Here is a 27681-nt window from a genome sequence, read left to right as displayed (position 1 = left end):
GCAACACATTCAGGCAGTCATGAATTTCATACCCTTATTTTTAGATTTCTGCTAAAAAAAACCCCAGCTTTACAGCTGAGAAATAACAAGAAGCAACTCAAAAGGAGCACATATCTGAACTTTCAACAACTCCCAAGGTGCAAACTTTCAGCTGTTAATTCAGTAAAGCCTAATTCTACAGGGTTTTACCTTTTCCATTCATCCTGACACTAGCTCTGCTCTGGGATTAATCTCTCTCTGCAGACAGTGTTCATGAAGCCATTCATGTTCCTCTTGGCCTTACCTAGGTCTTCTTTTTATACAAAACTAGTAGTTACACCTCTACAACCCCTTTCCTCTGTGTGGAGCTACCCAGAACTCTCTCTTCAGTTTTTGTCAGACTTCATTCTTTTCACATGGAGATGAGGAAATTTTGAATATTTTAACACACTGAAAACATTTCTGTATCCTGTCTCCACACGTAAAAAGCTGTGGACAACCTGAAACTTTTGTGGATCATCTCACAACCTGTAATTTTGCCATACTTGTCCTTTACTGAGTCACCTCTGAGGAGTGGAACCTTCAAGTGTGATCTGGGGCTTTACAGGCTTTGTTGTTGCTTTTAGGCTGGAGTTTTGGGGTTTGTTTCAGGTTTTGTTGGTTTGCTTGTGCGGGTGTTTTTGAGAGTACCTGCCTTATGAAAGTCTTAGAGGGACAGATTAACTTTGTAATGCATGTCATGGGATTAATTAGCTCTCCTTCATTTTCAAGACACAACATGTCCAACACTATTGCACTGTGGGTGGATGAAACTGTCAACTTTATTTTTATTCACAGGCAATTCCTGTACTCCATGACTTCCCACAGGTTTGTGAGTATACACAATTAATTAGGGCATACTGGTGCTAAATTTACAGCATTAGATATTTCTGTTTTTCTTTGGGAAACAGTGCTTTCTACTCACAAAGATTTTTACTGCTCAACATTTAACTGTGCTGTCCACATCAAACAGCTCCCATATGCAACTAATTTCTTTAAACTGTTAAGGAGTTAAAACTTAATAGAACAAGCTTTGGTTTCCTCACTCTTCAACCAATCTGCAAATTAGTCACTGTAATGGTATTCATTAACTTTTTTTAAAAAGTTAAGAGTTAGCAAGAGTATTTTAAAAAACCCTCCAGAATTAATGACTCAATGTTTAGATTTAGGATTGAGTTAGCAATCACATAGGTGGCTTGTAGTGTTCATCCAGAGATTCCTAAGAGCATTGTGCTTTGAAAAAAATTATCCATCTTGAAAGCTCCAGATGGTCTGCCAAAATGCCTCTCTCAAAGCAGCAGGCTGTCAGCAGGTGGGGATGCAGGGGAGAGCACTGGCAAGTGCTGCACTGCTCATGGTCTGGTGCCTCAGCTCCCAACACAGTTCCAGTACAGTGTCTGACTCTCTCCAGGTTGCATGCACATAAAGTCTGGATTATGACAGCTATGAAAAATTATCACTTGTAGCAAGGGTTACATTCAGGACTGTTGTTTCCATCAATACCCAAGGCACACCTGATTCATGGCCAGGCATATTCTGCAATAGAGAACAATAATGATTAATAACTTTTCAGGTACTCTGCTCTCAAACTATTTCCCAAACTGACTGCAGTGGGCTTCAGGAGTGGGGGCAGCAGTTCTTCACCTCCTGAGTTGCATGTACACACTCTTTGAACTACCAGTCCATCCTCACATTCCCTACCCTTCTGCTTTCTTCTCTCCCTTTTACATCTCTTGCATGACTCATAAGCTGGGATCCCAACCTCTACCACAAATTCCTAAGACAGAATTCCAACACCATGCTGCCCTTGGCTCTACTGCACCATGACAGAGGTCAGCCTGGACCATTACTTCCCTGTTTCCTACCCCACACATAGCACCATATTCTCTTTCATCACCAGAACCCAGCAGTGCTGTGGTGTTTTGAACCAGCAGCTGAGGGGGTGGCACAGAAAACACAGCAGTTCCCTGCCTGGCTTCAGTGTAAGCTGATGCAGGAGTTACAGGGCAACACCCTTGCACCAGTCATGCTGTTTTGTTTGATGTTGTGTGGTGCAGTGGCATCCTCTGGCTGTCATTTCCCCTGAGGCTCAGTAATGAAATTAAAGGGTTATGGGGACATGGATCATTATAAGTTGGAGGGAACAAATAATGATGTTTGTCAAAACAAACATTTCTAAATTTAGAGTGATTTATGGACAAAATGATAACACGAGCAGAACAAGTGAGAAGCTTTTAGGATAAAGCTTTATCAGCCTATTGGCTTTTGTTCTTCTAGCCACAGTTAAAACTACAGGGCATATCTGGGAACCTCATTACCTGTCAATGGGGTATCCTCCTTCACAAAGGTTGACCAAGGCATACAGCTGTCTCAGTGCATACTCATACTGAAATAAACAAACATTGTTAATCATTTCAGTGATCAAAAGCAGGTATTGTTTATCCAGACTTAATAGTGGAAATAATTTAGAGCTGCTATAATATCTAAGGTGTTCAACTGATGATCTAGTACTGGGCTAAATGGATCTTTTTTCTGCACACTTTGCTCTTTGAACTTCAGGCAATTCAGCCATTTAACTTCTTTGAACTTAGGAAATTCAGCTGTGCTGAACATTGACCTCATACACAAGACCATCTAATCCATTACGTTCTTAAAATCCCACAGAACAAAAACAAAAAATCCACTAAAGAGGCTATCTTGCCTGCCATCAGGACTTTCTTATTCTTAACTGAAGTCTAATAACACAACTTGAATCCTCAACTGGGATCCCAGGAAGAGCAAACAGTAATAAAGCCCCTAAACGAAAAAGTGGTTCTCAAGAATTCAGCAAGATGATGGAAATAGCAGTGAGGCTACTGCAAGGAATTATGAATAATACTACATCATAATACAGAAATCTGAATGCACCAAGATTATGAATTCATAGTGGTGATGGTTTGTTTCTGTTTAGTCAGCAGAGATGTTTCAAGCAGAAATACAACATGACTTTTTTAACACTGGGATTTCTGGGGAGGGAATTGATGGAAGCAACAGCACAACTAGTAAAAATTACATATTATTTTGGGGTTTTTTTTAGTAAACTTCTTGCTTACCTAAAGGCATAGTAAAAATTGTTTCCAAAAGCAATTACTTACCCTTATTCCAAATCTAATCTGTATGACTGCCCCAAGGTAGCTTTTTAATAAAAGCTGATTTTTGCAGGTGTGCTCATGACTGTGCTAGTTTTTGTGGCCTGTTTATCAGGTTATATCCAATGAGTGACTTACCACAGGTAAGTGCCAGTTGAAGCAATGAGCTTTGAAGTGGTTCACTGCTGACTGGTAACAGTCATAATTGCTGATGGTCAGTCTGTCTGACAGAATCTGCTTGCTCTGTTCTGTTGATCCTGTTACTACAGTGACTATCTTCCGCATGGATTCTTGGATGAATTCTTTCACCTGTATATAAAACAAGAAGAACTTAAAACATGCTTTTTCTAAATCTAATTTAAAGACTTTGAATGAAATTTCTCTTTCTTTAATCTTCCTTTAACTTTTAGGCTTTTTAGGGAACCAAATTTTGCCATTTATTTTTAGCATAGTCTCTTGCACTTGTCTCTTCACACTCAAATGAAAACTGACAGAAAGTCAAGATTCCTGGAGCCCAAAATTACTTACTGTCCTTCCACTGTTTACCAGGGAATACTGACTTCCATTCTGCAGGAGCTATTTGATTTGGGATGTTTCAGTTCTACTGAAACATGAGTTGCTCTAACACCAAAGATTAAGTTTTCCCATAAAAATCCCTATGGATGCAGATGAGGAATTTCCTGCCAATAAAAGCTGTGAGACTGACTTTTGCATTTGCTTACCTTTTGGCTAGATAATTACTACTGAATGTGCCTTATGGAACAGATCATTGAATTCTAAAGGAAGAATAAACCATCAGCTAGAGGTTACCAGTCTGAAGAGTAATTTTTTTTGACTTTCGGGGATTTTCCCTCTGCCATTTCTTAGGATAGAAGTTAATCTGGCCTGATGAGCAATTATTTTTTCTTTTCTTACCTCCAGGTATGCTTTCATCTCTGCAGCAATCTTCTTAGCCTCAGAAATGTCATTGGTAGCCATCAGCTTTCGTTTCATGATTGCAAAGGGCACATCAGGACTAGGTGTCAGGTCATAGTTTTCCACAGGTGGCAGAGAAATGGGCATAGCTTTCTTCCCCATGCCCTGGAACTGCATCACCTTCATGGAGGAGATGCTCTGAAAGATAAAAAGTAAATTTGGAATGGAACAGATGGAAATTGTCAATCACCCTCAATAGGCAGTTTTGTCTTTGTCTGCCATGCAAACCTAAATCTCTAAACTTGTTTTATTAGAGAAAATAAAGGAAGTAACAGGGTTGTAGGTGTATGTGTCTGTGTGTATGCATATGTTGGGTTTTTAATACAATGAGGTAAAGGCTGACAAAAATCAGGGAACTTTATTTCCAAAACTCACTGGGGGGAAAAAGGAAAAAGGCAACCAGCTTATGTAACTGCACTTTTTTTTTATGAGTATTTAATCTGTTGCATAATGGGACTATTGTAAATGCTGTATCACCTCTTAGCTCTTCCCATTTGAGGGATCATTGTATTTTTTAACATTTCACTAATACTCATAATATGCTGGGAAGTGGTAAATACCTTTCTTTATTGAAGTGTCAAATCACTGGCAGAGCTTGGAGGACAACTTGTACCCTGATTTCTTGCATTAATGCATATGCAAGGCTGATTTCCTTTAGCATCAGGATCATCACCTCTTAAATGCTGAGGTCTTTTAAGAGAAATAGCTCATGACTAAAAATTACTAAATCAACCCTGCCAGTTTACAGCTGTTTTTTGTTTGAATTAAGGCATGAAAGTACAGGGTAAGAAAGGCTTGAAGATACATTTGAGCAGGAAGCCCTGTGAAATACATACTCTGTTTCCATACTGCATCACATGGCTGGTGTTGGTGCGTTTCTTCACCAGCTGAAACTGCTTGTGGAGTGTTTCTTTTCTTAGATCCTCCTGCATGAAGAAAGTTCCATAAGGTCTAAACCAGTTAAACTTGGCTATTCTAAAAATGCAAGGGAAACTGCAAAGAGTCTTAGCTGCCAGTGAGTAGAAGCATGTATAGGACAAGAGCTATACAACCTTTGAAAGACATGGAAGTAAAAACTGAAAAGAAGATTTGACAGCATATTCTCATATTGCTTTTAGTAATCTCATTCCCCAGCAAATGGGCAAGAAGGGAGTGGACTAGCATACAAATGCCAGGTTTGTTTCATTAACAACAGTCTCCATTATACTAACAAGTGGGTTAGCCACAGTTCCATATTTAAGCAGCCCTGAAGCAGACAGACAACTTACTGAACTGCCCAATTCATTTAACATGTTTGGAGATGTGGTCTCAGATTAGCAAATAAAGATTATGTCAGTTTGGAACTAGAAGATATTTTATATCTTATTATCTAATAATATTATGAATTATATTATAAATTATATCTTATTTTAAATCTTAGATATTTTATATCTTATAAATAACAAAAGGAAATAATATTTCTGAAAGTTGGTATTGGAAGTAAATTCAGTGGCCCAAACAAATAAAGATTATGTATATGGTCTTGAGTAGTAGATAAATACTTTTACCAACTTAATTTGTTGATTTTGCTCCCACATAAAGCCAAATATTTTCACAACTTCTGTAAAAGAGCTATGTTTAAAAATCCTAGTGATCTTTTTCATACATGAAATGAAGAAAATTCATTTCAGTAACTTACCATATCTGAATCTTCCATCCAATTCACACTGTACCAGTCCCCAAGATAAGTCTGTCTTTCATCATCATAGTAACATGCATAAGATGACTCCTTGGGATTAGCAGCTGTTGTTGCATAAACTGTAATACAAACAGTAAGGGTTTTTTATCTTCTTTTTTTTAATCTCCCCTTGCCACTCCATGATTTAATACTTAGCTCCACACAATATATTTGTCTAAGTATTTTGCCTTTCAACCATTTACTTCTAAATAGCAGGAAGGAAAGAAGTATGTTAATCATTCTGTTCAGTCACCCTCAGTGCTGTTCTAAGCACACTCTGTGCTTCTTCTTTGCTGCCAAACGTGGTCTGGAGTGTTTAAAAATTGTCTGAAGGAAAAATCTATTATTCAAGAACTGCCTGAGAGCATTGTGCACTAACAACTATCTATACATTCATTTTCTTTATTACAATAATGATATCTCTTCTCCAAATTTGAAGGGAATCCCCTAAAAATCATCTTTACTTCCACATAATGCCACCTTCTAAGTAATATACTTTGTTGGATAATGCTCTACACTGAGACAAAAGTAAAATAATCCTACATTTGTCCTGAGAACAGTGTTCCCAGTAAGTCATCTCTAAGACAACAGAAATACTGTAAACACATATTGACAGGTCTCAAGACAAAAGCAATTTTGGCTTTTTGCCAAAGTTAATACATAGCATAGTTGTGTAACTGAAGGAAAATCCATATTTTAAAGTGAAAGTGTTCCATGTTATTTTATAGAGCTATTGTGTTGTTTCTACTCAGAATGTACCTAAAGCTCAAAAGTAAAAAAAATATTGAATCTTATCTGTGCAGTAAAATGCTCCTCTTAGCACCCTTCAAAATGCTTACTAAGTAACCAGTTAAACTTCTTAGCTTATCAGTGAGAGCTGCCAAAGACAACTTTGTACTCTTAATACATAAACTGTCAATTTTCTGCCTTTTTAAGTTCTGTGGCAGAGCTGGTTGTAAAACCAGAGTCCTCAGACTGGAAATTCTAACAGAATAAACTATAAAAAATACTGAGCATTTGTCTGGACAATTGTCAACATGAAACTGCTACCTGTAAAAAAGAAAAACTGTTTGTAAGAAATCTTGGTGGGTGTCAGGCAGCACACCCAGGGCCAAACACCCAGGATGCCATGGACATGGCTGGTCTCCTCTGCAATGACATCTTCAAAACCACAGGAGCAAACACTTCTCTCCCTGATATGGAACAGCTGTTTCAAAAGGTTGTGATTCCTCATCCCAATCAAGGCTGAGCTTCCAGCTCTGCAGCAGAGAGCCTGGAAACCCTGAAAAATCCAAGTTCCACATCCTGGGTTGTTGTGCAAATGTGCAGCAAATCCACCTGGCAGTGGTGTCTCACATCTGCTTTGCTACTTGATGAAACTGAGAGCAGGAACTTCACACCTGTTAGCACTGCTGAGGCTGAGAAATGTCTGTATAACCAGGGCAACCACCTGGTTCCTGAAAAGAAATACTTTTTCAACTTCTCATTTTTGAGAAACTGAAAGCCTTTTCAGTCTTTTGTAAGACTCTACTAAAAGGAACTTCCTGTAAATGGAAAGTATTACTTTCTTGTGCTCCCCCACTAAAATTCTACATAAACATGCCTTGAACCTATTCTTGTCACAGTCAGTACTTGTCTGGGACAAGGTCTGGGACAAGCTGTGATATTTAAGTCCAGTAAGTTAACTGACTGCTCACCATTGATATTATCAGCCAAATGATTCATCATAGATCCAGACTCACATGCTTCAATGTAGAAGACCATCTATAAAATACAAAAATAAATCAGAGGCCTTAAGAAATTCCATGAGGAAATGGAGAAAACTTGTTAGGTGCTTTTTAGGTGTAGCTAGTTGGCCTGTACTGCTATTCCTGAAACAAAAGCTATGCATAGTGCTACAAAAGAAAAGCTAATTTTTTATTTTCAGGAATTAAACTCCATAGAAAGGGGAAAGAATAATAATGAAAAGGTGTTATTCATCTCTACAGAATCCACAGGGATCTACTGGCTATTGTACAAAGCACACATCAAACACACAGTCACTCTATAGGCACAGCAAGGTGTTAGTATTGATTGCAGTGTCTCTGGAACTGATGCCAGCTGTGTGTTCCTAAACACAGCCAGCCATAGCAGACATTGCCACAAAGAACTGCGTAAAAAAAGCACCAGTAAAATGTTCAAAACAGTAACTTCTCTGCTATTAGCAATGTGATGAAATAAATTCACAGAATTTTCTGACAAGATATACAGTCTTTTAAACTAAATAAGGAGCTGTAAGAAAAACATGAGGTATATACAAACTTCCTGTAAAGACAGTAAAGAGTGAAGTGAACAAAGCACAGGAAGAGAGTCAGGTATAAATTATGGGGTGCAGCAGTTACAGATGTTGCTTTTCTAGCCAGAATATACAGCATTAGCAAACAGCAGTTACACTACATATGAACACTGACTGCAAAAACAAATGAACCATTTATGGAAAATCTGGAGCAGATCATCCTTTGAACTGCAAAATCCTAATGCAAATTTAACTGCATGTAACAGATTCCTCCTACTTTGAGCCAATTCTCAAAATAAAAACATCTCTCTTCCATGCCAGCTGCTCTTTTAATTTCAGAATTTCTGGTATGCTTGTTTACCTTCCGGTATTTCTTGTGATGATACATGTACCAAATAGTCTTATTCAAGTCTTTCACATGAAGCTGTAAAATAAGAAGGCTTGTATTAAAACCACTTATGTTCAACAGACACACAATTCACTCAAGAATAAATACTAACTGTTGTGAATATGTACACTATTTTCCCAATAAATTTATCCAGTCCTTTGCCCTCTGAAGTATAAAATTCTAGCATTTAGCACTTTGGAGAAGATGAGCAATGGTCCCAGAAGATATGTATAGTGCACCAGAAAGCCAAGTCACACCTGTGTGAAGCAGCCTGACTATGGAATGACATAACTTAAGTTTCAACTGAATGTTACAGATTCTAACTGGAAAAAATCCAAAATACAGTGATCAGGAGAATAATGCTCTTTTTTGGCCTCTCCCCTCAATATAGCAGTGCACTAAATATTCTCATGTTTTACATTTATTTGTTATTATTTTAGTATGTCACTAAAATGATGGGTTTTGTGTTATTCCCAAAATGCTTACATCATCATCAGGAAAAGCCAGAAGTCCTGGAGCTCCATGGTCAGTGAAATAAACAAACACATGATCCTTGGGACCACTGTAATGAAAAAATTGCAAACAAAGTCTTTTTAACTACTCCAACCTAATCTTCAGTACAACAACAATCATCTGCTTCTCAGTGCTAAGACATGTCATTATCTGAAAATAATAGAGCTGAAGCATCTCCTCCTCTTGGTAAATTTTTTTCTCCCAAGCATATTCATTTGGATCCTTATTAGAAGAAATGCCCACAAAAGGAACAAAACCAAAGATATAGTCCCTCAAACATGGAGAATATGGCAATCACTCTTCACATTCCAAACTGTAAACTGATTGAAACAGGGGCTGTTATGTAGGGTATGGTGGAAACACAATTGGTTTTTAATGGCTATCTGAAGAATTGCTAATACTCTGGGCATTTGTAGAAGTCTGGAAAAAAGGAATGCTTTTCTAACTAAGTTATACCAAGGTACCATTAACACAAGGATAAATAATAAAAACCTCTTTGCTAAGGACCTGAGGCATGTGTAAGGACTGCTGTGGCCATAATCAGCCACACAGATCAGCAAGCAGTGTCAGCCTCCAGCTCCATGAGGAACTGGTGCATGTACACAGGCACTCATGAGGCCAGACTGGCATCTGCACCCGTGGCTCTGCAGTCAGTTGAGCACTGAGCACTCACAGGCTTTGACACCCTCACATCTGAGTAGTACAGTTTGCTGTACAGTCTGATTCCACTCTAAATCAAACAGATCACGTTTGGGTGACAGAAAGGTCTTAGCCTAACAGCCAGATCTGCAAAGGATTTTCCTTTTAAACTGGATTCAGGGACAATTAAATATAAAGTGTGTAAAAAGATCAGAAGGAGTGTCCAGGCCCTCCTCTGTTCCTCTGTACCAGATTCCAGAAACCTTTACTTGCTTTTGCTCTTTCCTCACAGCAAATAGATGCAACTGCAGCAGCTCAAGGAAACATTGTCCAGCCTTCTGTTTGGCCAGTAACCTACTGGTTAGGGACACCACCTGAAAGTCCATCTGGAAGCCTCCCAGGGAAAGGATAATTCAGTTCTTGCCCCACCCAACAGCAAAAGTCAGGTCACTTGAACATTCAAACAGAGCCTAATAAAGAAGGGCTGGTGTTATTTTTTGGCTTCCTGCTCTTGATCCTAAATGCAAAAAATTTGACCCAGGTGGAATGTAAACAATTAAGACTTTTATTTGTGGGTTCAAGTTGTCTTCCTGAGTACATTAAGAGACTTTGGTCCTCTGTGTAGCTACTCCCTTATTTGAACAGGAACATCAAGCTTTTGCAGGTGAGGTGTGTTCAGATGTACATTTTTTTAAAACAAAAATTGCTTCATAGTCACCCCTTGACTCATTCCAGATACTAGAATTGCACAATCTGGTAATGTGCAGTAATTTATTAACGTTTTGCCTATATGTGTTGCATATATCATTTTCAACCTCAGCATTTAAGGATGAAGTTCAAACAATTCAGAGTAGTAACTTATTTGACTATTGTCCTGCTCCTCCTTTTTTACTGTTCTCCTCAGTGCCAGGGTGGGATTCTTCTGTTCTGTTTCATTGCTATGCCTCTAAAATCAACTGTCATATGCAGATAGACTTCACAGTTTTTCTTCAACAAGGCTAGTCCTTCCAAATGGTTGAATTTAAATTCTTAAAGGTTTTATAGTCATTCTTGTACACAGAAAAATATATGATATAGCTCTTAACCAATAGTCAGAAATGTGATACAACTTAGTAAGGCAGCATCATACTTTTACACCTCAAACTCGGTAGAAACAAGATGAATAACTGACATCAGGTATCCTTCCAAGAAGATTTCTTATTAGGCACTGAAATGTATTAACTACATTCTTGAATCATCTAAATTATATAAGCCTTTATAAACTACCATTAATTATAAATCTTACATTGCACTCAGTCAATCTATAACTTATTATTCTTCATATATTAAAATATTGCAAAACTTGGAATCATTTCTGTTGCTTAGTTTACAAATAATTTAAGCATAATACATCACTTACAAGTTTAATTGCTCATATTACTTTTTCAGTCACAAAGATTTTTTTTTCATTAATTATAAACCATAATTCCACTTCCATTAGGAATGGAATTATGATTTTTACTCAGCCTCAATAACTGTACATGTGCTACAAAGAACAAGGCTGGGATTAGAAATGCAATTCATCCAGCTGATGAGCTGGTTAAGCTCTTTTTGTTCCTCTGCCACTCACTGCTAAGTCCAGCCTGAGTTTGACCTAAGTCTTCTGCTGATTAATAAAACTGTTCATGTACATTAAAATAAGCCTTGGAAAATCCTTTCCAGAAGTCTCCAGAGTTTAGCCACACTATCTTAGAACTGCCATTCTTGAAAAAGATAATAGTCTAAATAACAAATACCTTAATACAGTTAATACTACCCTCTAGAACTTCTATACCTTAATCAGTCAAATATCAGCAGTTGCTTTCTTGTGACACATAGTTTAAGAAATTAGAACCACTGTATTTGTAATGTGAAGGACCTGAAATTGCCATCAATAATTTTGCTGGATTTTTAAGTTGCTCTAATTTATTCTTTTGTTGAAATCAGTGTCAATTAACAACTACACATGCAATTATTTTCTAAATTAAACTTCTCTTACCTTTTCAATACTTTTCCTGATCCCACCCCCTTCACTGCTTCCCCATCTCCTCTGAGAACCGCAAGAAAATTCTTAGGAGTGACATCCTACAGATTTGAGAAGATTAAAGTTAGATCTGATAATAAAAACAACAAAATCTTCATTTAGAAAGATGGCTTCTTAAAGTTAAAATCAAGCATGGATGACAAATTTAGCTGGCCATCCTTTTCAATACATCTTTATCTAATGACTCACTTGGCTGCTGAATCATGAAATCACAGAGTCACTGGATTACTGTACTGATTTAATGAAACAATTAGGTTTACACAGCTGTTTTTCAGATTGAGTTACAACATTTACAATCCAAGACCTTCCTTCCTTTCATTTCATTTGTCAGCATGGAAAGTGTAAAGGTTCACTTTGATGACCAATGCTTCACTTCAAAGAATCTATTGTCTATATTCATCTTACGTCAAACCAAACTTCATGTCAAACCATGCAGGTAAATAAACTTGATGCTTTATATTATGTGCATTTTTGGAGTGTAAGCTACAGGGTGAAAGAATTTATTCAGACATTGGATAATGCTGAACCACAGGGAAAGGGGTTTTGTTCCTACCTCCTTTGTATAGTCCTTGGGCACTCCAGCATACACATCTGAGCCATTAGGTCTATTGATGACAATGCCTTTGGTTGGATTTCTGAAAGGTAAATGGAACATAAATAGGAATAATTAGCCACATGCCATGCAATGACCTTAGAACAACAGGAGTCAGCTCACCTGAGAGTACAGGAACTTGCACCATATGTCATTAAGTGATTTCAGAATATAAAGGGCTTTGCACTTCAGTCAGTTACATATATTTGTCTCACGTGATCTTACCCTCAGAGTACATTCAAGTATTCTATCTCAGATCATGTCAATTAATCTGAAGATGTAGATGGATGGTGTCTATCATTTCTCTCCTTGCAGTCTTGCCTTTATTCCCCTTAACACTTTGCTCCCAGTGCTGCTGTGCTGATTTTGAGTTGTTTCAGAATTAGAGGCTGTATAAATTAACTGTGTCATACAGGAAGCAGTGATATGCTCTAGAGGGTCGCCCAGAATGGGACCTGTTACCCATCTTCATTGAATGCTGGGAATTAATCTGATAATATCCTCCAAAAAAGCCCTGAAAATTGCACACAGACCTCCCCTGTGTTCACAAGTTTAGGTTATTTATCTGCTGCACACTGTTATGCCTGGGAGTTAAGAGCCCTTACTCTCATAACAAAGCTCTGCAGTCCTCAGTGCCACAGCTGATGCTGAGCTGTGTTCTAAGGCTTAGGAAGCTCATGAGCACATTTCAAATGAGAATTATTGTGCTGATGGCTGACATCTCTATGCATATCACAGGTGGTTTTAAGGGCTTTTCTTTCAAAACTACTACAATCTCAAAACACACTGGTGACCACAGCATGTTTGTAGTAACCATATAGTTTGTGACCAGCGTATGTTCATCACTTACTCCTCATTATCAGCAATGTCATCATACATCATGACAATGATCTGCTCATCTGGGATTCCATTTCGGTGTACAATCTGATAGGCATGGCACACATCTGCCTGAAATTAAGCAAATTTTCATTACTAGTTTTAACAGAAATTTTACCTTTGATACCAGAAGCAAAACAGCTTTTCAGACCTAAGAGCAGGCTATTGACCAAAACAAACTTCATTCCAATATAAGAGACTGAGGGTTGGTAGAAAGCTGAAATGCACAGGTTAAACCAGAGCTCATTGCTCTTCTTTAATTAGAAGCAGTTGCATTAATAGTAGAGACTATGATTAATATCTTTCCCTCATTACCTATTTTGATTTCTTATTTAAACAGAAACCAGAAGTTACTTCAGACTTGGTACAGATAACAAATTTAACATGTAGCTCTCAGCAATATTCTCCATTGTATGAGAAAATCAAAATAAAAACCTTCTGCAGAAAATAAAAACCTTTCTTTGCAGAGAAATCCAAAGTGTGCCAAGCAGACAAAAAGAGTTGGATTTCCACCAATTTCCCTTAGTTCTGCACCAAGCCTGCACAACTAAAGATTGAAGGCTGTCCTTGACTTAAGCAAGTATTGTTTACCAATCTCATCTATGCAAAGATTTTATTAAATCTTGCTTTACTATGAGATGAGAATTTGGTTTAAGGAATATTTTCTTTTTAATTACATATTTCTTACTCTGCAGAGCAACTAATTCAGTGCACATCAGATTTCAGTGGAAAACAGAATTGCAAAAATTCTATTCAGGCTCTTTTGCTGATTTGTACAGGATATGAACAAGCATATTTTCTTTACAGAACCATCTTCCCATGACACTGAAATAACAACACCCATTAAAGTGATATTACAGTAAATGCAGTAAAGTAAATGCAGAACTATATCAGAATGCTAACTTCTTAGTAACCCCAGTCCAAATGATTCTCTTCTTTAAAACTTACAGTCCCTGAGTGCCCTAATGGGGCATTAACAATCATTCCTAAACTTGAGAACTAGAACCCACCAAATGCTAGGAAAAGCTGTGCAGGATTAATGGAAGAGATCTCATCTAACAAATGCACACTCCAAATGCAGGCAGGAAGCAAGCTTTAAAGCTTACTTGTGTTAAACTAATCTAATTTGCTAATTTGGAAACCAAATTGATGTGGTTTAAGTAGACCAGTGTCTGTTTAGATTACTTAGGAGTACTAGTGATTTTCCTTAGTTTAACCAAAAGGACACTGTAAAATACTGTAACTTTATAATCCTTGGTCTTCTAAGTGCAGATAAAAATGAAAAGAGAAGATAGTTGTACAAGATTCTGTGAAGGGTGAGGCACATTCAATGCTAATGAACTCTCCAACAATAAAATCTCTTTATGTGAGATTTAACCCTAAATGTTAAACTGTTCTTACTAAAGCAGTTCTATTTCCTACTTTGCAGGTCAGCAGTCTAGGTTCTCTTCCACCCATCCCAGACAATCTCCCAATTAGTTTTCCATTTCCTTGCATGTCATTATACCAGCTTCTGCCTCAACAAGTCAAAACATTGAGGTTAAACAATTAGGAAGGTATTGCATATAATATGAAACAGAAGAGCACAGGTTTGACTGAGAACGTATTTGATTTTCACAAGCAACCCAAGCAGAAGCAGAAGAAAACACTAATCAGGGCTTCTCTACACTGATGGATGAGTAGATCATAGATCCCTTCTCACTCTCAAAATATCACACACCTCTGTGATGCTGACAGGAACCTTCACAGGCTGGCAATAGGGAAGTGCTTAGGCATGCAGTGATACAGTATCACCATATTCAATCAGCAAGTGTCTGCGCTCCCACAAACATGTGGCTGGCCAGTAGGGACTTTGGAGGTGTTTCAACTGATCCTAAGTGCCCAAAATAAGCTAAACTTTGTAAATACATATTATCAGGTTTTGGTTTCCTCTCCTTCCTTCTGGTTCATTCACTGTTTGCTCAGTATGTCCTGTCTTAGCAAACAGTAGTCATTACAAAATCCCTACTGTAAAGGAAGACAGATCAATGCAGTCAATTCCCTTCAATCTCAACTTATGCCTGTTTGGGGGTTGTCCCAGCCTTTTAAGGCTTTTGCTAAAGGAACTGCTGGTAGCATAATGATATCACCAGCAAAGCCTAGAGCAGCAAAAACATGCATTCCTACTAAAACTCCATTGAATAATGCAGGACAGTTATGTGTAAACAGTTAGGGTTTATTGCACAGAATTAGCTGACCTAATTAGTCACCTTTGATATTGCTCATGATTAGTCCCTGTGTACACATAAAAACCCCATAAATCTCTACAAAACCAGAGTAAAAAAGTTTGCAGCTAGAGCAGGGAGGTGTATGTAGAGTATTTCCTGTTGATGTCTAACCGCCTCTCAAATACTGCTATTTGACCCTGCTTCTCTATGAAATATTTCTGGCATATCTGCACCTGTAAACCACTCTAGAAGAAACAGCTGCTCACTGGTTTCAGATCTCTTATTGGTATTATTCTTGATGGTTTAACATGTGAAATGTGTGCTATGAACATTTACTGGATAAATTGTCACTAAATCACGTTTCTGTGACTGCGATTTGAGGGGCTGCCCCAGATCAGCACGGGAAAAGCTGCAGCTGTCCCACACAGCACAGGAAAAGGTGCAGCTATACAGCTCCTGCTGCACACTGACCTTATGGGTAGCTCCAAAATGGACACTGTTAAAGGCATGGTTTAGACCTTTCACTCCTTAGTTAGTCTAAACCCTTCGCTACATCAGCAAATTCTGATGGAAGAGCTGCTTAAATAATTAACTCCTAGATTTTGAAAGCATGGGGATCAGAGAGTGAATTACTCTGTTTTCCTGACACCCTAATTTTCCTCTGTCATACAGCTGTTTACACATTTGAATGACACAGCTTTTAAGCAAACTGCCTGGGGGGATTTTTGGAAAAATCAAGTTGTTTATGACACAAGCTTGCATAAATAGTTCCTAAAGGGAAAAGCTTGGACTTGTGTGAAATTGGTTACTTCTTGTCTTATGACTGCTAGGTTCATGGCTGAAAGGAACTGTCAGCTTTACCTTAAAGCAGCACAATTCCCACTACAGCTGTGCTGAAATGTCACAGCCTAAACAAGAATGAACTCTAATATACAAACAAAGTAGAAGAATATGTCTGAAATGCCAGCCATGTCTTACTCCTTTGCTTAAACATACATCAGTGAGTCTGCCCAAAGATATAACTATCAAGAATTTAGGAAAGATTTCCTGAGAGCTCAGTTTAAATTTTGTAAGCACAGTGAGGAAATGTTAATTGAAGGCTAAGGCAGCCTTAGTGTCTGTTACCTACAAGAGAGGAGAATTTAAAACTGTCCTGGAATAAGATACTGCTCTGGCTGGCAGTGTCTAGGACACTGAATAAATACAGTCTCTGACCCACAAAACTCAGTAACTGTAAGACTAAAAACAACAACTGAAAACAGACTCATGTATACAAATTCATATTTTTTTAGTTTTAATTTTAATTGTAATTTTGCCAGACTTTTTCAGTCTGGCATTTCTCTTGAGGATGCATTCCATCTTTAGTAAAACTCTTGTTTCACATCAGGCTTTTCCACAAACTATGTGAATTTGAGCATCCAGGAAGCATGGGTCTGTCTCTTCTTCTGATCTGATGTGAAGCCAGCTTTAGATTTGAGTTAGCTGGTATGTTCATCACACAGAAGAGCCAGACACTATTTTTTCTAATGAGAACTAGCTAGTTGAGTCATTCTCCAAATCTGTCAGAAGCATTTAGTACCGTATTTGCTCACGTATGCCACTAAGCTTTCCAGAGGTATTTTATCCAGCTCTTTGAGCAGCAGAGAGCTGAGCCACTTTCCCTAGGAACAGGGGCAGTATTCTTGAACAGTAGCCAGTCTCATAATGGAAAGCTGCTACAGAGAAGCCAGAGTAACTGCTGAGGAGCAGAGAGGAGCACACTGATAGCCCTTCCATAGCCCAAGCAACTCTAATCAAAACCACTAAAATAAGGACAAAAATGCCAAAGAACTGAGAACCCATAAGCACAAAGCAATGTACAAGCTAGCCCTGCAATGACAGCAAGCCTATCACACTGGGCTCTATACTACACAAAACACTTAAATTTTATTTTAGGAACTGGATGAGATAAATGTGTACGACAAGTTTAGGTCATCCTGATTAGGAAGAATCCCAGCTCAGCCATCACAGTGGAAGCAACTGCCTGCAGAGTGTGAATCTTGCTCATATTAGGCACAAATGGTGGTTTTTCTCCTTTCTATCCTTGGTTTGTACTGACAGTGGATCCTGACTACTGACATCTAAATAACCAGTCTTAAGCAAAGTTTCGGATTCCTTGAGGTTACAGGTGCAAACTCGGTGTTTCCTGGGTCTGCAAAGTCTTTACAAACTTATTATTCCTGGGGTCTGTACAGTGTGCAGCATGTATGAAATGAGGTATTTTTGAATAGGTAATCTATTTCTTCTGCTTTTGTGGTTGCTCAGTCACATGAACACATGACCACCGGATAATTACAATACAGTACATTTTGACCATGTTGAAGCAGGCAGCATGAAAACAACTGGAGCTCACAAAATAAAAACGTAATACAAATATGCAACATCATGTATTAACTGTACCCTGGACAGCTGAACTGAGCAACTGAAACCCAGAGATGTGTCTGCTGAATTCTCAAATTACAAAGGGACATTATCAGTGCTTGGTTGCATGAAGGGAATAGCAACAAGTCCAGTAATAAAAAAAAGCCATATTGAATAACTACTTACTAGAACATATCTACAAATCCACTTGTACACAGGCTAGGTCAGAAAAGTTCTGGGGAAGAAGGGTAATGGCAGGAGTGAACTGAACTAGAGTACAATATATTTTCCTCTGCAGTTTCTCCCTTGGAAAGCAAAAAAATTACACAACCATGCAATTCTGTAGCACTGCTTTGATTTCTTATAGCACAGGTATGATTGTACTGAACAATACCATGTGTTTCTATGTGTGTTCACTATGTGTTCTGAAGCACAGAAGTGAAAGACCAAGTCCTATTCCTGGTTCCTCTCTAAGTGACTTTGGCAAATAATTTAATTACTTAAAATGTTTTTGCTTCTACCTCTGGAAGGCAGGGAGCCCTAACACACCAAGACAGGGTGTGCATAATATTTTCAGAAATCTGTTAGAACTCCTCAGATTTCTGTAGCATCTTTCCTCCTCTGAATAACTCTCCTAAGAGTCTGTGATTCTGCTTGTTTTGCTGGGAACAAATTTCTCCAATTTTTTAGTACCCAAGGCACCCTTGTCTGGATGACACTTCATGTCACACATGAGAGGATTTCCCATGACTAACTGCTGGGTCTGTCTCACCACATGTCACTGCTACCATGCGTGCTCACACCCACCAGGCCCTTAAGACTGACCAAAAAAGGCCACTAGGCAGAACAGCATTAGCACTAGGCAGAACCTGCTGCTGTGCTGCATCCTGTGGGAATTGAGCTTTTTCATAACAAGTTAAGATGCACAGTATCTTGCTCAGGACAGGCAAGTAAGAACCCAGCCTCATTGTGAAGGATCCTTCATACAGACTCTTTTACAATGCTGCTTTTATAACTTTAATAGGATTATTATTAGTATTCTAATTTTCTTCTTTCCAAATGTTAATACCTGAAGCAAGTGGCAGTTTAAAATACAGAGATTCCTAGTATTTAAATTCAGAACAATCCAACATGGCAGATATTGTGCATTGCTAGTTGACATGATCTTCAAAATTAAGTATTTAAAGAAATCCTGTTCTCATTTTTCTAACATTGAAAAGAAATTACTTAGTAACTATCTGCAAAGCATGACCACACTCAAAAGTTAATAGGCTTCTGTGAAACTAGCATGTTACAGAGATTCACTCACTGTTGGACACAAATATGTTAAGTGTGGATCTTGTGTTCTTCATAACCCTATTTTACCTGGCAGAAGCACTTGCCAATTGCAGGCTCACTGACAGAGAGACTAAAAACTGTGCCCAGGCAACTGAGTAAAGGAATTCTCATGAGCCACAGCTTCAAAATTGTAATTTTATTTAAAGAATTAATGTTGTGGTAGTAACTCCTCCTAGAATGGAAGGGAGCCAGCTAGACTGGTTATACAGCAATAGCAACAAAAAGAGCACAACTCAGTAATTACATTTAGACACTCCAAGACAGGTAGTAATCAAGTACAGCAGTAGTATTTTCATCATTGTTTCCCAATTTCAACTTTAAAACTCTTCTTCAAGATTTAATTTTAAATAGGAATAGTTTATATTAAGGCTGTAATATTCCAACTGTAATTATCAGGTGATATCTACAGTGTAAGGAGCCAGGAAAGTCCCTAAAACCTGTTTGTCAAAGTGTTTAGCTAGCACTTGCCAGTGACAGGTTGTTCTTCAGATGCAACAAGACTGTCAGTCTGATTAATTTAGTTTTAAGCTCATCACTGTGCTGGAAGTTCTAAAGTGATTGTGAGCCTAGAAGGAGAAGAAACATACACAAACCCCAGGGTGCCTAACACACAGAAGGCTCATTTGTTCCTCAATCAACCAAGAGGATGAAGCCTCTCTCTATTTTACAGGCAGTTACATTAAAAATAGTACATACTTTTAAAAGTTCCAGCATTCAACAATTCAACCAGTACATTTCATACTATTCAGTTTTAAAAATGCTGATTTTGTACACTGGTATTTAACCAACAATACTATAATAAACTATTTTTCTAGCATTTAGAAATATATAAATGTACACACAAATCAGAATTAAATTGATCCTTTTCTCCAGGAAAGCCAACCTGCAAATTTAGAGCAAAGATAGCGTTTACATAGATTAATCTGTTTAAGGGATTGTCCAGCAATTCCCCAAGGGGTAAGTGCTGCAGAAGTTTCCTGACTGCTGATTATAAATCTTGAACTTAACCAGAATAAAGTCACTTGGATTTAATCCTGTCCATCGTGACACCCACGCTCAGCCCACAGTTTCACAACACACTGCCTTTCCCAGCAGCACTGGACTGGGAGTTCCTGTTCCTTTTCCTCCTGTTTCTGCCACTCACTTTGTTCCCTGAACCCTGCTGCACCATATCTTTGTTGTGCCAACTTAATTCTGAGGCCATGCTGTTGAACACAGTCAGCAAACTGGTTCAGGTTAAAAAGAACCCTCTTCCATAACTCCTCCACTCCTCAAACATAATAACGCATTTGCAGCCTTCAGAGATTTTTTATTTAGAAGAAAAGGAAGCTTCTCATAACATAATGAAAAGAGGAAAGAAATGGAAAGAAACATGCATGTGTCTCAAAATGAGGTTTACCTCTAGATACCTGTACAACTGCAAGTTGGGGTTAGATCTTCTAGCCTAGTTAGTAATAGAGTATTTACCCTAAAAGGCACAGGTCTCCCAGGATGCAGAAGTGTGATTAGAGGAAGAGTACTTCTCCTCTGGTAATGAGAGCTTTTTCAAGAGGTTAGAGGCTAAAAAAAGTTGTATGCAAAAAAAAAAAAGAAAACAAAAAACAAAACCACAAAGTAAAAAGGAGTAGTGGAAGGGAATTCCTGGGGTGGTAACAAAAATAACTAAGAGCAGGTTCTGAGCAAACCTTGCTGCTGTTTGCTTTGAAAACTTCACACACCTGGGAGTCTGGAAGTAGAAGCACTTGCTCAAATGACAGAAGGTCTAAACTAGTCTAGATTATAGGCAGCTACCACCTTCCTGCAAGTCTGGGAGCTGGCATTTTCTGGAGCATGGACAGCATCAGCATGTGATCCTTACCTGGTGACGATAGTTGTACCAGCCATTGGAACCTGCAACAATCACCACCCAGTGCTTGCCTCCATCTTCAGGCTCTTCCATGGGGAATGTGCTGATGCCCAGAGCACAGCCCAGTAGAAAAACTGCTTTCAGTATCATCTCTCTTCTTTATTTACTCCACAAATGGGAGTAAATTCTCCTAATGAAGAATTTTGAGACAAGTAAATGAGAGGATATCAGCCAATAAAAAACTGCTAAACAAATATCAGCAATATCCCAACTAGAAGCTTTTCTTGGTTGTGGGGTTTTTCTGTGTGTTTTACAGATCATTTAACCCATAGTACAATTTTGGGTCATATCTTCCTTTAGCACCAAGCTGCTACTAGTTACAATAGCTTTTTGTCAGCTTTCAAATCTGACTGAAAGCAATTCTGAATAGGACAACCAAGTTGTTCAGCTCCCTCCAGTTGTTTCACTCTATACTAGCTGGCAATGAATAAGTCTCAAATACAAAGAAAGCCTCACTATCAATTGATTCACAGATAAAACTCTTTCAGATTAAAACTATTCTCTTGGTCTCTGCTTATGTGATTCCCTGATTTCCACTCACTGGCAATTACCCCATTATTACTGAGTCAAATCCCAGGTGATGTAGGATACTGAAGACATGGAAAAGTGGTGGGGAGTTGGAAGGTCAGAGTGTTACAAAAGCTCTCTGTGCCCACAATACCAAAGAGGGTGGAAAGAGGCCATTCCACTGTTCTGCACAAGATGCAGCCCTAACTGCACGGGCTGGGGGGAAGTGAAGGCTGTGAGAGCCTCACGCTATTTGTGCAACCTTTTATGCTAGTGGAGAGCAAATGTGAACCACTACCACATGAAAGAGCAACATTTTTGCCCCCTTTCCTCAATGGTTAAGTGTTTGCACATGGTGCACAGTGAGAAAAAGACATCTGAGCCTGTGAATGACAAATTTAGAAAAGCAAAGCACAGGGGGTGGTTTGAGCCCATGCAGAAATGGCTCTTTCTACTTTCTTGAGAGGACAAAGTAGAGTCCTTGCTAGTGAATGTCCTGAGCACCCTGATTGTCTGGTAAAGCATTTACTCTACAAGCAAACTATCTGGCCACATCCAATCACAGGTTTAAGGTGTGCTTTTTGAACTGGGGTTCAGGGGGCAGGCAGGTTCCATTTACTGGTCACAGTCTCGGGTCTGCTGCATCTGATGTGAAACTCTAAAAGCAAACTCCCCTGAAGAACTGCATGCTCCTGGCACGTGCATAAAGATTACACATCTCCTCATGCACCGGGAAATGGGATTTTACACCTCCCTACTCACAAACACAAGATCCTGGAAGTAGATAATTGCTGCTAGGTATGGAAGAGGTGTTGCAGTAAGAGGCAGAGTAGTCTACATTAACATGGCTTTCTCTGGAATAAAAGCTGGAAACTCCCAAACCATTCAACACAGTCACAAGGCAAAATCACTAAACCAAGTAAACAGTACCTAAGTCAGCCTCAGTACCCCACTCAAAACCACCCATCTGCAGCCACTCAAATGAGGCTGGAATAGAAAAGCAGCCAGATCCTCTCCAGAGCAGTTGTGTTCAGAGTAGACTAACACACAGCATGGGTTCACTGGTCACGAAGATTTAGTCTTGCAGGCAGTAGTATGAAAAATATATATATGCATATATTATACTATATATACATATTTAAAAGTTGGGGGTTTTTATCCTTTTTAGTGGAGCTAGCACAAAGTAAGAAAGTCTTGATGATCTAAACAGAGCCAAACATTAACTGTTATGAAACTGCTTCTTCCAAAAACTTATCTTTCAGGAAGAAGCCACTCCTGTCACTGCCTGTAACACTTGGAGCAAGAATAATACACAGTAACTTAACAACTTAGGGTTTGTTGACTTATTAGCTTCTTCAGCACACAAGCAGATATGAAGGAATAAGCAGATTTTTTATTAGATGGTTATACTCTCCCATGTTGAGCTGGAATTGTAAAGTTTTGTCATTGTTGCCAAAGAATGCGGCTTTGTATGGCAACTCTGCCTGATCTATCTTGTCACTTCTTCACATGATAAGACAAATAGCATAGTGTGCTGAAGATGCACTGTGTCTACAACATCCATAAAATCTGGCTATTCTGTTGCCTACAGCCTGGCTAAAATTCAAACCAACCTGTAAAGAACTTCTGTAAAGTGCCACTACAGGCCACAGGCCAATGAGCCTTTTCATTTCCAATATTCAATTTCAGGTATATCTAACTCCTGAAATATTAGGCAAGAAAAGAAAATCAGTATTGTTTGGACAATCTGCTTATGAATCTTAACTCAGTTTGACTTACTGGAATATTGAGCTGAATTTCCTGCACACGGATCTCTCAGAGCTCAGTGTCTGTCTGATAACATTTCTCCAACTATAACATGAATTATGGTTATGTTAAAAAAAAAAAAAAAAAAAAAAAAAAGTTAATGGTCCAGGTAAGTGCTGGAGATCCTTTCACATGATGCTTAGCTCTGAGATAGCATTCATCAGAATCCAGGGCATATCAACAGAAACTGCATTGGTGCCAGCTGTTCACCAGGCCATATAACATGATGGCTAATTTTAAGGGAAGTCCTGGCACACACATCCATCACATGGAAACAGTCCCTGCCACTATCAGTTACTGATATACCAGCCAAATGGAAACAGCTCAATGGGATTGTCTTTCCTGGTGAGTACACACTCCTGACTACACTCACAAGGATGTTGAGTTCTCATTTCTCAGGTACCTGCCACACACAGGTAGCACAGGTGTACCCACAGCAGCACTGCACCCTGCCTGCCAACAGCCCCATCACAGAAAATCCCTGGGCCACATCAGAACAGAGACTTTAGCTACCTCAGGCAGTCTCTCCATGAGGGATTCAAGAGTCTTCCAGGTAGTACAAGGGTATCTAGGCCTTCACATTTCTCTCCTCTGCTGAGACAAAAGTTGTGACTGATGCAGAACACCCAGGAAAAAAACATAAACACCAAGAAACATTGCACTGTACTAGCATATCATACATATTTTGTCATGGATAATTTAGAATAGAAAAGAACCTCCCTTTGGCACAAATTAATGACATATAATCTCTCTTATCTGTCTTTTCTTATACTATAATTAAATCAAATTAACACCAGAAACAAGGGAGGAAATTAAAAAAAAAAAACAGATATACTAGTACACTGTAACTAATAAATGCTCAGCTCCCTGAATTTCTCTAAGCAGCACTTAAAATAGGTTTAAACATGGGCAGTAAGAATGGGTCTTCATTGTTTGTTTCTAACTATTGCTTAAAAAAAAATCCAAACCAAACCTAACAAACAAACAAATGATGATCAAACAAAGAAATATACTCACACACACACACCTATTTATACTTGTTTTAAAGAAGGCCTCTGAGTGCAAGTGGGCAATTTAAAAGGCTGTGTTCAGGGTTGTGTTGTATGAGTTCTTGACCTACAGTTGACAAGAGAAAACTCCCCATCACATGCTTTGTCTTCAAGTCATACTAAGAGAGAGCAACTCAGCTGACCAGCTTACCACAGGTACAGAAAAAGCCTTTCTCTGAAGATCCATCACATGCAATCAATACTACATCACATGCAGATGAAGACTGTGTGGAAAAACTAAAATCTCGCTACAAGACAATCTTGGAGCTTTGGTTGATCTACAAAATATCATAAGATTTGATCAGCTCTGCCTAGTCTGTCTGACAGAAGAGTTAACTTTGCCTGGAGAGTGTGCCAGCATAAAGGCCCATCAGTGCAGTGGGCTCAGCATCACACCACCATGTACGCACGCAGGCAAGGCTGCTGCACACTTTGCACAATCTGTGGAAGAAGCACATCCAGAATTGGGTGGCTTGTTACAGTGTTCACAGAGGTTCTTGGATGAGGCAAGAGATGAGAATGTTGACTCTATGTTCAGAAGGCTTGATTTATTATTTTATGATTATATATATATATTACATTATAACTATACTAAAAAGAAAGAGAAGGACAGGTTTTCCCAGAAGCTAACTAAGCTAAGAATAGAAGAGAATGATAACAAAGGCAGCTCTCAGACTCTGTCCGAGATAGCTCGGTCTTTGATTGGCCATTAATTATAAACATCTAAGATGGGCCAATCACAGGTGGACTTGTTGCATTCTACAGCAGCAGATAACCATTGTTTGCATTCTGTCTCTGAGGCTTCAGCTTCTCAGAAGGAAAAATCCTAAAGAAAAGATTTTCAGTGAAAAGATGTCTGTGACAGTGGCTCTTGCAGAACAATTCACTCTTAAAACCAGTCTGGCCTGACAGAGGTGCTTTGACCACTTCCCACTAGATAGCTAGCATACATCTGTGACTTGATAAGAGAGGGATGCTTAGGAAAGCCCACACCTGGAAATGGCTGGCTGCTGCTGGAACAATTTTTCCAGCCAACTGCCTGCTCCCTGAGTTCACAACTTTCCTTTGGGAAACAGTCCTTTAAGATCAATACTCTTAGAACAGGATAGCACTCTAAAGAAAGGGCTTTGAGTTGATCAAAGTATTTTCCACTAGCTTTTAGAGCAATATTGACACTTCAGTGGGTTGCACTCGAAATACCTTAAACACAGTCTCCAAGAGCTGTATAAACAGAAACCATATCTCTATTTTACTTGCATGAGAAGTACACTAACAGTAACCTTGCTGAAAAATAACAGCCTTAAGCTGGTCAGATGACCACTAAAGCTCTTCTGTGAAGTCTTTCTTAACAGCTCACTTCTTATAACTACTAGCCTTTGAGCTTCCCAAATCAAGCCACAGTTCCTTTCTCCACAGAGTGCTTGGATATTGCCTGCCACTTAGATGCTGATTTCCACAAAATATGTGACAGTCTTCCTCACAGGAAACTGATGCCCACAGTTCTGCCAGCAATGTTCCACCCACAAACTGTGCTGGCTGCTACAAAAACAGAAGCACCTAAACCTGTGATTAGGCCCTGCAGAAATAATCTGATTTTCTTTCTGCACTTGTGTTGTAGAAAGAAAAAAAAATCTTCATTGCTATAAATTCTGTCATGGTACATTTTGAAGGCGATTATTGTCCCTGTTGCAAAACATTTCCTTACAAAGTCTGCTAGTAACCATTCTATGAACGGGCCTAGTATGATTAGAACTTGTAGTAAAATATTTCTGTTTAGACATCTACTGAAGATGTATAAGCCACTTTTACCGTAAAAACCCATGATTTTTTAGTTAACTCAGAATAATTATTGATGTTAAATAAATGTATTTAAAAGTAATTACAAATAAAGTTCATTCTCCTGTTTGCAGGTTTTTTTCTCAACAGCAGAGATGGTAGAATTTACCTGAGGGTAAAAAAACCCAAAATCATTCCTAGAATGGTGATAAGTTAATACACCTGGATTAGGGGATTTTTTTCTCTACATGTTTCAAAACACCCAGATTCAAATCTGGCAGACCATAAGGCTTCAATAAAACTGCTTCTGCTATTTACTTTCTTATCTGTCTGCAGATATGTACAAAGCCTCTGCCACATTTTAACAGAAAAAAGAGATACTGCAACGCTGCATGAGAAATAATTGTGTTAAATTGCTTGAGTTGCATAGGGGGTATAAGGGTAAAAGAGTAAGTCAGGTAAGGGTAAGAATGTCTGCTCAGCAAACATGGAAATGTTGGAAGCACGGACAGAATGAAATTCTGCAGAAGTTATTACGCAGAAATTCCAGTGTGATATTACACAAGATTCCTGCACTCTACATGTCTTTTACTATGGTTTATCTTAGCAGTTCAGATCTTGGCTACAATATTTATGTTAACTCGCAAATACAGACATCCAACACAGTGTTGTTCCATCCTAATTGAGAACTAGTGGTGCTACTACCTCCAAGCAGAACCTCACGCTACGGCAGGGCTGTCCACCAGCTATAAACAGCCAGCCACAGCGCAGCGCCTTTCAGGCATTCCCAGCTCTCCGCAGAAATCCCGTAAATAGTTACTCCATCCTTTTCTCCCGTTAAAAATGTATTACTGGTGATTAAATGTAAGCTGCTGCCACTGCTTCCTCCCCCACTGCCCCATCTCCCTCCTCTGCCAGCCCTGGGCAGTGCCCCTCGGAAGGAGCCGCTCTGAGCCGGTCTCTCTTCCAGCACGGAGGGATCGAACGCAGTTCCCAGGCCAGGCGTACCAGCCCCAGGGCCACACGGGGCGCCGGGCGAAGTGGCGGGGGCTCGGCAGCGCTCGGAGCCCGGGAAGGACACCGGCACCCTCGGTCGCTCCCCGGGGAGGCGGCGGGGCCGCTTCCCCGCCTCTGCCTCTGCGGCCGGGCAGCGGAGCGGAACGGGCCGTCCCCTGCTCACAGCTCCCTTCGCTCAGGCGAACCCCGCGTCCTCCCCTCCCCGGCCGGAGCCCCTGGACGGAGCCCCCGGACAGCGCAGCGCAGCCCCGCCGCCCTCACCAGTTCGTGCAGAGGAGTCGCCGCCGCGGCCGCTGTGATTGCGGCGAGCGCCGTGCGGAGCCGGGCGACCGCGGCGCGCGGGGGGCGGAGCCGGGCCCGGCCAATCGAGACCGGGCGGAGGCGGGGCCGGACATCCCCCCGACCACACTACGAGCCCCAGCAAGCCCGGCGCCCCACTGGCTCAGGCGGCCGCGGGCCCTGCGCGCAAAGCTTCTTGGGACTTGTAGTTCC

At 39.5% G+C, this 27681-nt stretch overlaps 1 protein-coding gene across 1 annotated transcript; it reads right to left on the bottom strand.

Annotated features, from left to right (window-relative positions):
* Positions 1-782: 782 nt before the first annotated feature.
* LGMN (legumain) lies at positions 783-27587 on the bottom strand. The gene is made up of 14 exons (XM_071426586.1): positions 27451-27587; positions 20987-21164; positions 13158-13255; positions 12269-12350; positions 11671-11756; positions 8988-9063; positions 8475-8537; positions 7536-7602; positions 5800-5918; positions 4958-5047; positions 4062-4259; positions 3285-3455; positions 2337-2404; positions 783-1554 (listed from the first exon to the last, which is right to left on the bottom strand). The coding sequence occupies exons 2-14, from the start codon at positions 21122-21124 to the stop codon at positions 1515-1517; spliced, it is 1296 nt and encodes a 431-aa protein (XP_071282687.1). The 5' UTR covers positions 21125-21164; positions 27451-27587; the 3' UTR covers positions 783-1514.
* Positions 27588-27681: the final 94 nt, after the last annotated feature.

Source organism: Agelaius tricolor, unplaced genomic scaffold (genome assembly GCF_023055355.1).
Source record: "Agelaius tricolor isolate 1412-34295 unplaced genomic scaffold, bAgeTri1.0.p SCAF_5, whole genome shotgun sequence".
NCBI classification, from domain to species: Eukaryota; Metazoa; Chordata; class Aves; order Passeriformes; family Icteridae; genus Agelaius; species Agelaius tricolor.
This window is presented reverse-complemented; position numbering and strand designations above follow the sequence as displayed.

Excerpts from the sequence above, each read along its gene's own strand:
- LGMN (XM_071426586.1), bottom strand. The coding sequence starts at position 21,124 with ATGATACTGAAAGCAGTTTTTCTACTGGGCTGTGCTCTGGGCATCAGC. Across the intron at positions 13,256-20,986 it reads GGTACAACTATCGTCACCAG|GCAGATGTGTGCCATGCCTA; the intron begins GTAAGGATCACA and ends GCTTAATTTCAG. Across the intron at positions 7,603-8,474 it reads ATCACAAGAAATACCGGAAG|ATGGTCTTCTACATTGAAGC; the intron begins GTAAACAAGCAT and ends TGTATTTTATAG.